Source organism: Bufo bufo, assembly GCF_905171765.1.
Source record: "Bufo bufo chromosome 8 unlocalized genomic scaffold, aBufBuf1.1 SUPER_8_unloc_1, whole genome shotgun sequence".
In the NCBI taxonomy this organism is placed as follows: Eukaryota; Metazoa; Chordata; class Amphibia; order Anura; family Bufonidae; genus Bufo; species Bufo bufo.
In genome coordinates, this window is record NW_024400009.1 from 329,241 (window position 1) to 347,029 (window position 17,789).

Genomic DNA, 17,789 nt, shown 5'->3' on the forward strand with positions numbered 1-17,789 from the left:
AGGGCAAATAAGACGTATAAATATTTCCTTGTAATAACCCTGTTAATGCCGGTATCACACAGAACTTGCACCCCAATAATAACGGTTTTCTGGAATTACAGAGCTGTATACTGGCAATGTGGCTCCGCAGTCAGTGCAGCAAGGTGTAATAGGATTGTTCCTATTCCCCAGGCTGTGACCTCCCCGACTGAACCCTGTTCTACAGAAATGCTGCAGAATGATTCCTCCCTGTCCTTTCCCTGAACTTCCATTGAGCAAAATACGTTTTCAAGTCTTTCCTCGCACTGTCCCTAGCGCCTGCTGACGTCTCTCCCTGCACTAAGTGCACTGGAAACTGGCAGAATCCAAGATGGCTGCCGCTATTTATAGGGCTGTGACATCACAGAGCTGGCTGGCTGCTGATCCCTCGTTCCCAGAGTTCCTTGCTCCATGTCCTCACACATGCAGCAGCCATTTTAGAAAAAAATGTGATTCGTTACCACGAAGCGTGAGGAAATTCGGATTCGGAGCAAATCTATTTTTTCCTGAAATTCAGATCGAATTCCACTTCATCAACTTCCATTCTCTCATCTCTAATCATTTTAGGGTTGCATCCCTGGACAGGAATTCTTCCCCCCTCACTTCAGCTACACGCTCCCTGACGTCTGCTACACTGGCTCGGACACAGCTTTGCTCTGGTTTACTGACTAGCAAGAACTACACACATATCTTTTCTGTGGCCCCTACCACCCAACAAATGATTCTAAGGTCTGCCAATTAACTACTTCCTTCCCAATACAGCCTTTCTAATATACAAGTGAATATTAAAGCCATGTTAACCACTGTACCACTGCCAGTGCACAGTCAGCATAAATGAACCCTTAGTAGCAATACACCCCCCCGCAGATTTAGCAGAGAACCCCTGGGTCACTGCGTGTGGACCATACCTTGTACCTTTTTAGCTCACAAAATGTTATTGTAGAGAGCCTGGGAGATTCCTACTAATGCCACCATATAAAAGGATCCCTCTGTAGATTCTGACATTGAGGGCAGTGGTACTGTATCCAGGGAGTAGTGGTGAGGTCATGAAGTCTTCTATATGGGGCACAGACTTTGGGTTCTAGCAACACTCCTATCAATGATTTACTTGTGTCCAGCACACAGTCCATACATATCCTCAGGGTTTTTGTAATTCTGGTGACCCTGAAAGTGTTGATGTCACTGAATATTGTCGTAAATATGAAAACCGACAAACAGAGCTTTCAATCACATGGAAAGACTGAGTAATCTCACTTTTTCCCTGATCTAGTTCTAGAGATCCTACAGCTCATCCAGCGGCGGGAACTGCGGTCAGCCGACCAGCATATCATAGAACTAGAAGCTGAATGTGATGGAGAGCAGCGGAGTCCTGGGAGTCTGAAGAGTCCAGGCCGGCAGGCCAAAGATGTGACTCTTCTGTATGAGGCTCTGATGAAGGAAATGTGGGCCGTGGTGGAAGAGTCTCTCAACAACAAAGGGAAGCATCTGAAATTAAACGAGGTCATTGGTGTCATCCAGCAAGAGGAGGCAAGGGACACCACTCTTGGAAAAAGGAACATGAGGGCACATTGGGCAGAGGCAGTGCAGAGGACTGTGAAACAGAGATTAAAGAGCAACCTAGAGGGCAAAATGGGCTCACTGCCATCACAAGCCGATAGAGTGAAAAGAATTGTGGTTGAAGACATGACCTCAGTAAAGAACTATCTGGTAAGTAAATAAAAGCACCTGCGCAGGTGGATGAAAGTACCTGTCCATGTGGATGATGGTACATACCTGTCCATATGACTGAATGTGGATAAATGTACATGACCAGGTAGATGAATGTAACTTTCCTTGTGATTTAATGTAGTTTCCCAAGTAGATGAGTGTACCTCTTCAGGTGGCTGAGTGTACCTCTTCAGGTGGCTGAGTGTACCTCTTCAGGTGGCTGAGTGTACCTCTTCAGTTGGATGAGTGTACCTCTTCAGGTGGCTGAGTGTACCTCTTCAGGTGGCTGAGTGTACCTCTTCAGGTGGCTGAGTGTACCTCTTCAGGTGGCTGAGTGTACCTCTTCAGGTGGCTGAGTGTACCTCTTCAGTTGGATGAGTGTACCTCTTCAGGTGGCTGAGTGTACCTCTTCAGGTGTATGAGTGTACCTCTTCAGGTGGATGAGTGTACCTCTTCAGGTGGATGAGTGTACCTCTTCAGGTGGATGAGTGTACCTATTCAGGTGGATGAGTGTACCTCTTCAGGTGGATGAGTGTACCTATTCAGGTGGATGAGTGTACCTCTTCAGGTGGATGAGTGTACCTCTTCAGGTGGATGAGTGTACCTCTTCAGGTGGCTGAGTGTACCTCTTCAGGTGGATGAGTGTACCTATTCAGGTGGATGAGTGTACCTATTCAGGTGGATGAATGTAGTTATCAAGATGAATGAATATACCTCTCCAGGTGGATGAATGTAGTTACCAAGGTGGATGAATGTACCTTTCCAGGTGGATGAATGGACCTCTCTAGGTAAATGAATGTACTTCTCCACTGAATGAATGGACCTCTCCAAGTGGATAAATGTAGTTGCCCACGTGGATGAATGTAACTGTCCTTGTGGATAAATGTAGTTGCCCAGGTGGATGTACCTCTCCAGGTGGATTAATGTACCTCTCCAGGTGGACGAATGTAGTAGCCCAAGTGGATGAATGTACTTCTCCAGGTGGATGAACAAACCTCTCCAGGTGAATGAATGTAGTTGCCAAGGTGGTTAAAAGTAATTCTCCAGGTGGATTATTGTAATTGCCCAGGTGAAACTACATATCTGGGTGGATGATTGTAGCTGCCAAGATGTATGAATGTACCTCTCCAGGTGGATGTACCCAGGCTTCCCCCCCCCCCCCTCACTCTGCCTCTGGATGAATATACCTCTCAGTTTAATGAATGTATCTCTTCATGTAGACAAATGTAGCTCTCCAGGTCGATGAATGTACCTCTTCAGATGGATTAAGGTACCTCTACAGGTAGATGAATGTACCTCTCAGATGGATGAATGTACCTCCCAGATGGATGAATGTACCTCTACAGGTAGATGAATGTACCTCTCAGATGGATAAATGTACCTCTCAGATGAATGAATGTACCTCTCAGATGGATAAATGTACCTCTCCAGGTGGATGAATGTACCTCTTCAGGTGGATGAATATAGTTGCAAAGGTGGAAGAATGGACCTCTCGGGCAGATGAATGGACCTCTCCAACTGGATGAATGTACCACTCCAGGTGTATGAATGTACCGCTCCAGCTGGATGAATGTACCTCTCCAGGTGGATGAATGTACCTCTCCAGGTGGATGAATGTACCTCTTCAGGTGGATGAATATAGTTGCAAAGGTGGAAGAATGGACCTCTCGGGCAGATGAATGGACCTCTCCAACTGGATGAATGTACCGCTCCAGGTGTATGAATGTACCGCTCCAGCTGGATGAATGTACCTCTCCAGGTGGATTAATATAGTTGTGAAGGTGAATCAATGTACCTCTCCAGGTGGATGAATTGACCTCTCCATGTAGCTGAATGAAATTCTTCAAGTGGATGAATGGACCTCTCCAGGTTGTAGGAAGGCACAAGAGACCCTAATTGATGGTAAATACATGTCACCGAGATACCTGGCCTTGGTGAAGCAGGAGCCAGTATTTCAGGTGTGTCAGCGACAGTAGGTGGTTGACATTATTTTTAATTTAGTAAAGCTGTGAATAGTTGATCCGGGACAGCTCTTACTGGGAGTAGTTATAGTGTTGAGTGGGTGACAACGCCTCATGTTCCAGGTCAGTTTTTGACTGGCCTATAAAAGCCTAGCCAGTAGTGTCAGGTGAGGTGTGGTTCCCTCTCTCTGACAGTGGAGCTCTGTGAAGAGCTGTCTGGGATCAGAGTCTGAAGTTGCAGTACCTGAAAGACTGAGGACAAAGCAAGGTCCACCAACACCCTGTGGGGGATTACAGTACTGTGCAATACCATATCTGTGTTGTGCTATAGATACTGGACCTTGTTGTTTCCTTAGTCCAGCTGGAGTAAGCTGGTCGCTGCCGTTTACTGCCTTGTTTTTGTGTCAAGAATAAAGACAACCATTCACTTTCTATTACCACTAAAGGGCGGCTGCTGTGTTCTTACCTGAAGGCTACTGTCATGGGGTCCTACTCCGGTATCTCACAATCAACAGAGTGATACTGTCATACCAGGTCTTTTGTCGGGACTGGGCCATTCGCTGGTGTTCTTTAGCCAAGGTAGCTAAGCTGAGCAAGACAGTCTCAGAACTCTAGAATATCGGGAGTAACAGACACTCTGGTGTCTCAGATATCTCCCTCCCAATGTTCCTTCAGAAGTGAGAGAGGCCCACAGACCTTCCAGCCCAACAGTATTTTAAAAGGAAAGAACCCTGTGGACTCTTGGAGAACTTCACGATAGGCGAAGAGCAGATGTGGCAGGCATTTTTCCCAGTACTTTTCCCATTTTTCCCAGTACATGAACTGAGTCCCTTGATCCGATAATATTTCACTGGGAAACCCTACCTGGGTAAAGGCGGTAAACCAGAGCCTTGGCTACCTTTACTGCTGTGATACTGGACAGGGCCACTGGTTCAGGATACCGAGCGGCATAGTCCACCACTCTCAGGATGTATTTTTTCTCCGACCTGCTGGGGTGGGCCAGAGGTCCGATGATGTCCACAGCTACACGTTGAAATGGTTCTTCAATTATGGGCAGTAGTTGCAGGGGTACCTTATGTTGAGCTCCTGGATGCTGCATTCGCTGGCACACATCACAGGTGCAGCAATAATGGGCTACTGACAGAGATGCCAGGCCAGTAAAACCTTTGGGTGAGTCTATTTTTAGTCCTTTTCCTCCCTTGATGCCCAGCCAAGGTGATGTCATGGGCCAGTTGGAGTAGCTGTGCCTTGTACTTCTGTGGAACAATGAGCCACTTCAGGGATGCCCTTGTCACTGACCTTTGTTACACGGTAATGCAATCCCTTTTCCCGGGTGAAGCTAGAGTATCTCCATTGTCTCCAACATGCCCAGTTTCTGCCCTTTGCCTAAGGGCTGCCAAGGTAGGGTCACCCTATGTTTCTATTTTAAACTCCTCTCTGTCCCAAGACCCTCCCAAGGTAGGAGCAGGGGATGGATTGTTTACCGACTCTGATGGGGTTCGTGGTGGTTGTTCCCCGGTGCAGTCCTGATGTTGTGGTGCTCGAATGGTCTGTAGTCAGGTGATGGCTCCCACAAAATGGCACTGTAACTCCCCAATGTTGTTTCCCAGGAGGATATCTGCGGGAAGTCCTCCCATAACTCCAATCCAGCACAGTTCTTCCCCATAATCCAACCACACAGAAGCTCGCTGTATATATTTGCGAGTACCCCTGCCAGGACAATGGGGATTCCCGGGCCCTGGTGAATGGCTTTGGGTCGAACAACACGGGGGTTCAGCAATGCCGTGTCTCGGAATCCCGACACTTTGTATCCATCAATTAAGACATCTTTCAGGTAGCGTTGCCGTTGCTCTGGGTAGCATGGGGACAAAGGCTGGAGGCTGTACACTCCAGAAGGGGTATCTATGGTGCAGGGTTTTTCAGTCCACTCTGGTAAGGGTGGTAATAACTCTTCCTTAGGAGAGATGGAGTGCACAAGATGCACCAGATGAGGTGGAGGTGCATGGGGCTCCACCCAAGTCCTTGAGGGACAACCAGATTAAAGGCGCCCAGGTTGCCCACACCCTTAACATCTCTCTGTGATTCTCCCAGGTCGTGGTCAGAACTGTTGGGGCCCGTGATTGTGAGGTGGGGTTGTCATCATCCTGCAGCTGGGTGGAGGGGCAGATATAACCGGAGGGGGCCGAGGTGCGGGGAAAGGCTGTGCTTTATGGTCAAGAAGCCTCTTCCATTGCGGTCGGATAGTAAGAGCCTCATTGGCCAGGGCTGCAGCTCTATCCAAGGTACGCAGCATGCGCTCCCGGACACTTGGCAAGAAACTGCTCGTTAAGGAAGGCCTATACATTATCTTCCACAGTGAAGGCTTCCTCCGCTTCCAGCCATCTCCGACATGCCTGGGATATCTTATGGGCATACATCCTAAACCATCCCCCTGTGGTGCATGGGAGGTCTTGGAACTGGGCCCGATATCAGTCTGGGGTGGTAGCATGGTAATCCAGGATAGTCTGTTTTACAATGTTATAATCCCAGTTCCACAGTGAATCCAGGGTTCGGTAAACCTCCGCCACGCTTCCGGTCAGGAGTCCTGCTAACAAACGCATCCAGACAGAGTGGGGCACCTCCATCATGGCACACTGCTGCTCAAAGTCCTTGAAGAACCCTTCCATATCTCTGGAAGACTCATCAAATGGCTTCAAGTCCGTCCAGGTGATCCGTACAGGTTCCTAGATCATTGGGTTTACACTCCAAGTCACATTACTCCCTCTTTTGGGTGCCATTGCTTCTTTTCTCCACTGGGCTCCGCAAGCAGCCTCCTCCTTATACTCCTGAGATATGCCTGGGCCCAGAGCCACCATCTCACCTTCTTACCACACCACTGGCTTTTAGGGGTGGGGGTCCCCATCTCCAACGCTTGTCCGTTAGACCTCTGAAAGGAGATGGTCTAGCTACCACCCACCAGTAGATCAATTAAGGCCTCTTTAGTCAGTCCCTGGTAGTTCAGGCCCAGATCTCTGGCTATCTCCTGTAGACCGGGTATGGTCCAGTTTCTTTATTCACTCAGTGGGTGGTTCTCCATTGGGCTGCGCTCTGTTTATCCCACTGTTTCCCACCAGTTGTCACGGGGTCCTACTCTGGTATTACACAATCAACAGAGCGAGGAATGAGTGAACAGCCCAAGGACCTTTATTATATGCAAACCGAAAGGTTCATAAAACACTCCACCACACAAAGCATAAAATATTCCAGGAACATAGCGCTACGGTCCAGTAACAGGATATGAAGGTCACACCCCTCCAGCTTAGAAATTGATATGGCAGTACGGCTCCAGATGCTTCTTCTCCGTAGAGGGCTCCTCCAGCAGTATATTCCAGGGTAATCAAGGTTCCTCCAAGTCTCTTTGGGGTGCTGGCCCTTGCATCAGCGTCCCACAAAGGATCTATCTTGCTGGCCTCTTGTCCTCCTCAGGTGCTGTCCTTATATTCCTGGGGTAGGCAGACAGGGTGGATGCTTTTTAGGCCCCCCAGACCTGGAAACGGTGCCTTGGGGATCAAGGCATTACAAGGGGTTATTGCCAGCATTTGGAAAGCAGAGGTCATGAATGGGGTACATCAAGAGGCATGGGGACAACCAGGCTGCCGATGGTCACTGAGCTGATTCAATTATCAGACCTTCCTGTAATGTAATTTAGACTGGACAAGACGGGGAACAAGAGCAACAAGACAACACTATGTCAATATGAATATTGACAAATATGATACCCAACACGCCATATCCCACCATCACAGCTACCACTAGAACAGATCCCCAACAAGGTGGATGAATGTGCCTCTGCAGGTCGATAAATATACCTCTCAACGTAGATGAATAAGCCTCTCTAGATGGATGAATGTGCATCAACAGGTGGACGAATGTACCTCTCCAAGTAGATGAATGGACCTCTCCACATTGGTGAATGTAGTTGCCCAGGTAAATAAATGTACCTCTCCAGGTGAATGAATGTAGTTGCCCATGTGATTGATTGATCCTCTCCAGATGGGTGAATGTCCCTCTCCAGGTGGATGAATTTACCTCTCTAAATGGATAAATGAACCTCTCTAGTAGTGTTGATTGAGCACCAAACTCGAAAACTGGCCGAACACATCAGGATGCTCAGGTGCCCTACCAAGCAACCCGAGTATAATGGAAGTCGATGGGAGAACCAATAAACCAGCCCCCCCCCCCCCTGCTCTGAAGAGGGGAGCGTGCCTGGTTCATAGGAAAAGGTCAGAAATTGATATAAACACCACTGAAATGGTTCAGGAACAGCATGGGGAGGACGTCTGGATGCATCTTGGACTCCCAGGTCGCTGCTGGGAACCATGTTGTCCGAGTAGTACGCCACTTTTACAGACTGACAATAATAGGCACCAAACCAAAGATAAAATTGATTTTAGAGTAAAAATTGTTAGGAAACGTTCCTTCCTGTATATTTACTTGTATATAAAGTGCAAGTGCTGCCAAACATTACAAGGAAGAGGCACTCCGATACAACCTGTATATCACATAAAGGAGGGCCCCATTCACATTGTGGTACAATAGTTCAGGTAGTGGGACTCCTACACTCATAAAGCCTATGCACTTAGTGAAAGGGCTGCCAAAAATTACAAGGAACCGGCGCTCCAATACACCCTTTATTACACATAATGGTGGGCATTATACACACCCTTGAAAAATGATGATTGATGGCCTGCTGGTGACCCTCAAAAACATTAGGGGCAAGGGTCTGCTGATCTGACCATCTAAAACGAGGGCCTGCTGCCTCTTTGGTGACTGTAGATAACCTGGGGCCGATCGCACGTCCCCGTGACGACGACAATACATTCGGATATCTGCCCTATCAACTTTCGATGTTATTTTCAGCCCAAACCATGTAGACCATGGGTAACGGGGGAATCATGGTTCGATTCTGGAGAGGGAGCCTGAGAAACAGCTACGGCTACCACATCCAAGCAAGGCAGCATGCACGCAAATTACCTATTAGGTATAATTAGGTGAGGGCCTGCAGGTTAGCTGACCCTGTAAAAGATTTGAGGTGCGGGCCTGCAGGTGAGCTGACCCTGTAAAAGATTTGAGGTGCGGGCCTGCAGGTGAGCTGACCCTGTAAAAGATTTGAGGTTCGGGCCTGCAGGTGAGCTGACCCTGTAATAGATTTGAGGTGCGGGCCTGCAGGTGAGCTGACCCTGTAAAAGATTTGAGGTGCGGGCCTGCTGGTGAGCTGACCCTGTAAAATATTTGAGGTGCGGGCCTGCAGGTGAGCTGACCCTGTAAAAGATTTGAGGTGCGGGCCTGCAGGTGAGCTGACCCTCTAAAAGATTTGAGGTGCGGGCCTGCTGGTGAGCTGACACAGTAAAAGATTTGAGGTGCGGGCCTGCTGGTGAGCTGACACAGTAAAAGATTTGAGGTGCGGGCCTGCAGGTTAGCTGACCCTGTAAAAGATTTGAGGTGCGGGCCTGCAGGTGAGCTGACCCTGTAAAAGATTTGAGGTGCGGGCCTGCAGGTGAGCTGACCCTGTAAAAGATTTGAGGTGCGGGCCTGCAGGTGAGCTGACCCTGTAAAAGATTTGAGGTGCGGGCCTGCTGGTGAGCTGACCCTGTAAAAGATTTGAGGTGCGGGCCTGCAGGTGAGCTGACCCTGTAAAAGATTTGAGGTGCGGGCCTGCTGGTGAGCTGACACAGTAAAAGATTTGAGGTGCAGGCCTGCTGGTGAGCTGACCCTCTAAAAGGTTGTAGGTGAGGGCCTGCAGGTGAGCTGACCCTCTAAAACATTATATGCGAGGGCCTGCAGGTGAGCTGACCCTGTAAAACATTATATGCGAAGGCCATATATGCGAGGGCATTTTATGCCACGAATAAGCATGTTAATATGATGGAAGATGAGAAGGAGGATGAGAAAAGGAAGATTGGACCATATACCTTGTTTGTGGTGGAAGGGGTGCAGGGAATACCGTGTATTCAGTACATTATAAACAACACATGTAAAGTGCCTTCATGTTCAGCCACTTTCCTCTGGTGGAGTCGAGAAGTCAGGGGCAATCCAGTCCTTGTTCATTTTTATAAGAGTCAACCTGTCAGCATTTTCAGTGGACAGGCGGATACGCTTATCTGTTATAATGCCACCAGCAGCACTAAATACCCGCTCAGACAAAACGCTGGCGGCAGGGCAGGAACCTCCAAGACACGTTCGTGCCACGTGTCCAGCTTGGACACCCAGTAGTTATAAGGCACTGAGGGATCACTAAGAACGCTGACACGGTCTGCTACGTACTCCTTCACCATCTTCCAAAATTTTTCCCTCCTTGTGACAGTAGGCCGCACATCAGGGTGAGGGTGCTGGCGGGGTGTCATGAAACTGTCCCAGGCCTTGGAGAGTGCTGTGTGTTCCCCTCGCCTCTCCTCCTCGGTTGGCCAAGGAAGTAAGGACTCTGCCGCCAGCGTTGTCAGATGGAAAATTTTGGAGCATTTTTTCGACAAGGACCTTCTGGTATTGCACCCTTTTGCTCATTCTCTCCACCAGAGGAATAAGAGATGAGAAGTTCTCTTTGTAGCGAGGGTCGATAAGGGTGAACAACCAGTAATCCCTGTTGTCTAAAATGCGTATAACGCGCGGGTCGCGGGAAAAGCAGCCTAACATGAAGTCAGCCATGTGTGCCAGAGTACAAACAGGCTAGACTTCGCTGTTGTCATCGAGAGGATCACTCCCAATCTCCTCATCCTCTTCTTCTGCCCACCTACGCTGAACAGATGGATTTAAACTTCCATGTGTACTACCCTCTGTAGCGGAGGCAACCGTCTCCTGCTCCTCCTCTTCATCGTTCAATTCGCTCTGAGAAGACGAATGGAGGGTGGTCAGGCTATCACTCTGTGTATTGTCTTCCCCCATTTCCACCTCTTCCACATGCAAAGCGTGAGCTTTAATTGTGAGCAGTGAGCGTTTGAGTAGACACAGAAGTGGGATGGTGACGCTGATAATAGCGTTATCGCCAATCACCATTTATGTTGATTCCTCAAAGTTGTGTAAAACCTCACAGAGGTCAGACATCCATGCCCACTCCTCGCTTGTGAAGAGCGGAAGCTGACTGGAAAGGCGACAACCATGTTGCAGCTGGTATTCCACTACTGCCCTCTGCTGCTCACAAAGCCTGGCCAACATGTGGAACGTGGAGTTCAAGCGCGTGCTCACGTCGCACAACAGCCGGTGAGCTGGCAATTTCAAGCTCTGCTGCAGCGTTGACAGACCGGCTGAAGCTGTGGATGACTTGCAGAAATGGGCACACACATGGCGCGCCTTTACCAGTAGCTCATGCAAATTGGGGTATGTTTTGAGAAACCGCTGAACCACTAAGTTTAAGACGTGGGCTAGGCATGGGATGTGTGTGAGCTTGCCGAGCTCCAAAGCCGCCAACAAGTTACGGCTATTATCAGACACAACCATGTCTGGTTGCAGGTTAAGTGGCGAGAGCCACAGCTCAGTCTGGTCCCTTATCCTCTGCCACAGCTCTGCGGCGGTGTTCTGTTTGTCACCTAAGCATATCAGCTTCAGCGCGGCCTGTTGCCACTACCCCACTGCAGTGCTACACTGCTTCCAGCTACCGGCTGATGACTGACTGATGCTGCACGCGGATAAATCGGAGGAGGAGGAGAAGTGGGGTGGTGGCGGATACCCTGATCGAAGTAGGGCCCGCAATCTTTGGTGTCGGTAGCACCAGTGCCATCCCAGGGTACAACTCGCTCCCGGCCTCCACAACATTTACCCAGTGTGCCATCAGGGAAATGTAGCGTCCCTGGCGGAATGCACTTGTCCATGTGTCCGTGGTTAAGTGGACCTTCCCAGTAACTGTGTTGGTCAGGGCACGTGTGATGTTACGGGACATATGTTGGTGTAAGGCGGGCACGGCACACCTTGAAAAATAGTGGCGGCTGGGGACTGCATACCGAGGGAAGGCCACCGCCAACAGGCTGCAGAAGGCCTCAGTGTCCACAAGCCTAAATGGCAACATTTCCAGGGCCAGTAATTTGGAAAGCTGCGCATTTAGTGCTATGGCCTGTGGGTGGTTGGTTGGTTCTTTGCACTTGCATTCAAATGACTGGGGTCCTTACCACGGCAGTGGATGTGGTCGCTGATGGTGCTTGTGAAGATCCAGGTGCATGGCGGGAGGCATCCGGGCCTGCGTCTTGGACAGGGGATTGGCCAGCACGTAACACAAGGGAAGAGGAGGCAGTGGTGTGACCCGCAGACCCAGATTGTGGACCCAGGCATTCGTCCCACTTTTTATGGTGCTTGGATGCCATGTGGCGGATCATGCTGGTGGTGGTGAGGTTGCTAGCGTTCACGCCCCGGCTCATTTTTGTATGGCACAGGTTGCAAACTACTATTCTTTTGTCGTCTGCACTTTCCTCAAAAAAGCACCAGACTGCAGAACATCTACCCCTTGGCAAGGGAGATTTCCGCAAGGAGGTGCTCCGTGGAACAGTTGCGGGCCTGTTTGGTGTGGCCCACCTTCTCCCTTTTGCCACTCCACTGCCTCTTCCAGCCTGTTGCGGTGCTGCGGATCCTTCCCCCTCTGTACTGCTGTCCTCGCTCGGCTTTCCACCTTTCCACGTTGGGTCAGTGACTTCATCGTCCACAACTTCCACTTCCTCACCCTGATCATCCTCCTGAATTGTTGACCTAACCACAACCTCAGTGATTGACAACTGTGTCTCATCCTCTTCATCAACCTCTTGAGACAGTAATTGCGGTTGACTCATTGGCAACTGTGTCTCATCATCATCATCCACCTCATTAAACACTAATTGCCGTTCCCCACCGCCATCTTCTTGTGACTGTGGATGCTGAAGAGGTTGGGAATCAGGGCACAAGATCTCATGTCCCTCTTCAAGCGTGCTTGCCGAAAGAGCCAAATCAAGTAATGGCGATCAAAAGAGGTCCTCGGAATATCCGAGTGTGGGATCACTTGTTTGGCCAGACTGTACATGGTGAAAGGAAGGAGGATCAGGGTGAGGATTCTGCTGACCAGACTCCTGGCTACTGAGACTGGACTTGGTGGAAGACAGGGTGGTGCTTAACCGACTGGAAGCATTATCTGCTGCAATCCAACCGACCACCTGGTCGCACTGGTCTGACTTCGCAAACGTTGTCCTGCGCCGCCCTGCAATATGGGACATGAAGCTAGGTATCGTGGATGATTGTTTTTCTTGTGCTCTGGCAGCAGGCAGTTTCTTCGCGGCCAGGGCCACGGCCTCTGCGTGCACCATCAGTAGCACGGCCACTTCCCTTACTGCTCGCCTTCTTCACATTAAATGTTATATATGTGCTGTTCCTTTCATATTGAATTTCTGCACTGTATTATTTCTTGTTTTACCTATGTTGTTTAAATCTATTGTTCTCTGCTGCCATCTGCTGGCCGGAATTTGTATGCTGCACGCTTCGTTCGTTGTCTATAAAGTTTTACGTCTGGGCGTGGTTTTAGCAGCCTTGGGCCTGGTCACTTCCTGTAGCCTTTTTCAGTGCTGCATTCCTTTGTGACTGGAGACACACACCTCGGCTTGTGAAGGCATCAGTTTTTGACCAGCAGTTGCCTCAGCAGTTAGCCTCAGAAAAGACATCCACACCACAGCATCTACTGTATTCCTGTATTACATCACTGTATGTCTGGATCAAATAAACCCACGTTTGATTGCATCCTCATGTCTACATCTGGATCCATCTAACCTGAGCATCTGCCGGTCCGGTCTGCTCCACTGCTTGGATACGAAGGTAGGACAGTCACAAAGTCATTATCAGTTACACCTTCAATCGCCTTCATGTGGGGACAGAACAGTCAAAAACTGCCTTAAAGCCTTATACCCCAGTCAATACCCGTCTGAATGTCCAATGCCCAGCTACAGGTTCCCTCAGAGCCCAGCGCCACACTCAGGAACCTCCCCTGCAACAGGCCCACTCCCAGCAAATCTGCCCAGCAACAGTGCACGTCCCATAAGCCCAAGGGGAAGCACGGCGTGTCCGCAGTAGATATACTCTCGCCTGGAAGTCCTCCACTACTCGCCAAGCCACTTTCTACATCCTATGTTAACCCTTGCTCGCACGATATAAGGACTGTTCACACACGTGGAGCCTCCCTTAAACCAAAACCCCGCAATTCACTCAAGACACCTTGGGAAACTCATCGGGGTGCCTCATCTGAGCCGCACTGCAATTTTCAGCCCCCAATTCAAAAGTTCATTTTCTTAAAGAGACAGCGCACCTTAAATAAAAATGGCCGAAAAGGACCTCGTACAGTTCCCCAGTGATGAAACAAAGCAAATGCTACCTGATACTGATCATTATGAAGAGCTGGAGGTAGAACCCACACTTCCAGCAGACCAAGTCACGCGACCAAGGCGCTCTCTCAAACCAACAATAAAGATCACAGAAAATTATCACACCAGGAAAGATGAGCTATGGGACGACCTGGAAGATCTATGGGAGCGAGTTTCCTCCCTCATATCAGGACTTAAGTCCTCCTCAGGCGATGCCACCAGTTTACAAGTTGCCGTTGGGCGGCTGAACGCAGCCCATGAAAGATACAAGAGACTGTCCACAAGGTATATAACCTTTCTAAAAGACTCTAATATTGAAGAAGCCCCGTCAGAATTGTGCAAGGCAGAATCAATAGACAGACAAAGAGACGCCATGGTGCTGGATGCTAAAGATAAAGTGGAACTCCGTATCTCTCATTTGCAAGAAACTAGATCACACAGATCGCATTCATCCAAACATTCCTCGCGGTCCTACAGATCATCATGCTCTAGAAGCTCCACCCTGAGCGACAGATTACTAGAGGCCCGCATAAATGCAGAGCAATCCAAAGTGAGGCGTTCCTTCACCGAAAAAGAAGTCCTTGCGAGGGCTGAAGCAGAAGCCAAGAGGGCAGAAGCGGAGGCAGAAGCCAAGAGGGCAGAAGCGGAGGCAGAAGCCAAGAGGGCAGAAGCGGAGGCAGAAGCCAAGAGGGCAGAAGCCAAGAGGGCAGAAGCGGAGGCAAAAGCCAAGAGGGCAGAAGCAGAAGCAGAGGCTCGAATAAAGATCCTTGAATCAGAGAGGGAAGAGGAAATCGCATTAGCAAGAGTAAGACTACTTGAGCAAGCATTGAGCCAAGGCTCTGATTCAGTCTGCTTACCACCAGAGGAGATAGACGATCCAGCTGATCGCACCAGCGACTACGTACTGAAACAGTTACCTGCACCACCCCCAGTGTGCAGTACTGTCCAAGCCAACAACACTGAAACCTCCAAGTCAGCTCTACCTGCAGTGCCAGTGACACCCACAGCACCTGAGCAATCCAATAACAGTCGCCCAGACGCACCCTCTCAAGGACAGTTATTACAGCAAGATGGCTACCAGGTGTTTCCTGGCCTACCTCCACAGCTCAAGCAGCAGTCATCAGAATCTACAGAGGCTAGACCACAGCTCAACCCTGCAGCAACATCATTCTACCCGGAAGCATCTCACCCTTTCACGCCACGCAGCCTATACGCCCCAGGGGCATCACAAGTTGTCATGGCAACAAGCAGTGAGAAATCAGATATGTCTGAGTTTGCCAGGTTTATGGTGAGCAGAGAGCTAATTAACACCAGTCTCTCAAAATTTGATGACCGTGCGGAGAGCTACAGAGCCTGGAAGGCAACCTTCAAAGCTGCCATCGCCAACCTCAACCTAACTGCAGAGCAGGAGCTCGACCTCTTGATCAACTGGCTGGGCCCAGGCTCCACAAATCGCATCAAGAGCCTTAGAACTGTCTATGTGGGACAAGCAGAAGCAGGTCTCGCTGCAGCCTGGCAGAGACTCGAACGCACCTTTGGCAGCGCAGAAGCAATAGAGAAGGCACTATTCAGGAGACTGCAGAACGTCCCCAAGATCAGTCTCAAGGATGTCCATAAGCTTCAGGATTTAAGTGATTTGCTCATGGAACTGGAGCTTGCCAAAAGAGACCCTCGTCTGTCCGGGCTGTGCTACCTGGATACAGCCCATGGGGTGAACCCAATTGTCGTGAAGTTACCATACAGCCTGCAAGAGAAGTGGGCGGCATCAGTCTCAAGGTACAAAAGAGTGCATGACGTCACTTTTCCCCCATTTATTCATTTCTGCAGATTCATCGATGAACAGTCCCAGATGAGGAATGACCCCAGCCTCGACTTCCTGGAGTTCAATACTACAGCCTCAGTGACACCATCATCAAGGTATGAAAGTATTGTACATAAACACAGAGACTTTAAGAGCAGCGTGAATGTTAGAAAGACTAACCTACCATCATCTGCAGTACCCACTGGTAGACAGTACACTACCTCATCAGGAGACAAGGCCTTCAATCGTGAATGTCCCATTCATAAAAAACCACACTCACTGAACAAATGCAGAGGATTTAGATCCAAAACAATACAGGAGCGCAGGAAAGTCCTGACCGAGCTTGGGGTATGTTTCAAGTGCTGCGCTTCATTGGAGCACATGGCTAAGGACTGCAAATCCATTATCAAGTGTGAGGAGTGTCATAGTGATAGACATGCCTCAGCTATGCACCCAACTCCACTCACAAGGGATTCACCTGCTGCCGTCACCACCAGTCCTGCTCCAAGTCATGGCGGGGAGCCCCAGAACCACGCTAACACAGCCACTGCTGTTTCCTGCTCATGCTTGGACGTATGTGGGGAGGGCCAGAGTGAGAAATGTTGTGCCCGCATATGCCTAATCAAGGTCTACCCGGAGGGGCTACCAGAAAAGGCAGTAAAAATGTATGCCATCATTGACGACCAAAGCAACCGCTCCCTAGCAGGACCTAAATTCTTTGAAGCCTTTGGAATAAAGGGACCGTCAGAACCCTACATCTTAAACACCTGCTCGGGTCGCATAGAGACTAGCGGCAGGAGGGCACAAGGATTCATCGCTTGTTCCGTCAGTGGAAATACAGAAATACCTCTACCGACGCTGATCGAATGCGATCAAATACCCAACCATAGGGATGAAATTCCTACCCCGGAAGCTGCATTTCACCATCCACACCTAAGGCACCTAGCCAACGTTATCCCACCTATGGACAACAACGCCGAGATTCTACTCCTGCTTGGCAGAGACAATCTAAGGGTACACAAGGTGCGTCAACAGTGTAATGGTCCCGACTATGCACCATATGCCCAGAGACTGGACTTGGGATGGGTAGTCATAGGAAATGTATGCTTGGATCAACCAAAAATCCGCTCATTCAAAACGTATGTGCGTGGAGATGGACGCACGACTTGCATTAAGCCTTGCCCTCATCACTATGAGGTGAAAGAGAAGCCTCCAGACCTCATACAACCACCTGACGACATTCCTCCCTTTGCTGACAACTTGGGAAGATTAGTCTTTCACACAAGCAAGGACGATGATAAAGTAGCTTTGTCAGTAGAGGACAGAGAATTTATCAAGATAATGGACAATGAGTTCCTTAAAGACGAAACCAATCACTGGGTTTCTCCATTACCCTTCCGAGCTACCAGGGTGAGACTCCCGAACAATAGGGAACAAGCTCTGTCTAGATTTAACTCTCTTCAGCGTACCATGAACAGTAAGCCTGAGATGAGAGAACACATCGTTGCCTTTATCGACAAAATATTCCGCAACAACCATGCAGAACCAGCTCCATCCTTAGGGAAGAATGACGAGTGCTGGTACTTGCCTTCATTTGGAGTGTATCACCCACGGAAACCTAATCAAATTAGGGTTGTTTTCGACTCAAGTGCCAAACATCAAGGTGTATCTCTTAATGATGTCCTTCTCACAGGTCCTAATCTGACGAATAACCTAGTTGGAGTGCTGATGAGGTTCAGAAAAGAGCTCGTTGCCATCACCGCCGACATTGAACAGATGTTCCACTGTTTCGTAGTCAGAGAGGACCACCGGAATTTCCTCAGGTTTCTGTGGTACAAGAATAACGACACCAACGCAGAGATGGCAGAATATCGTATGAGGGTACACGTATTTGGAAACAGCCCTTCACCTGCCGTGGCAACTTACGGCCTTCGGCGCACTGCATTAGAGGGAGAATCCGAGTAC

General features: G+C 49.4%; 1 protein-coding gene across 2 annotated transcripts in view; it reads left to right on the top strand.

The window, feature by feature from the left end:
- EXOC3L2 (exocyst complex component 3 like 2) overlaps window positions 1-17,789 on the top strand; it is a 64,198-nt gene that overhangs the window by 29,424 nt on the left and 16,985 nt on the right. For both annotated transcript variants that reach the window (XR_005775041.1, XM_040413082.1), the window contains exon 3: window positions 1,289-1,725. Coding sequence is in view for 1 of the 2 variants with exons in the window: in XM_040413082.1 (XP_040269016.1) it covers window positions 1,289-1,725 (437 nt within the window). In the remaining variant the exon portion in view is untranslated. The remainder of the gene's footprint in view (window positions 1-1,288; window positions 1,726-17,789) is intronic.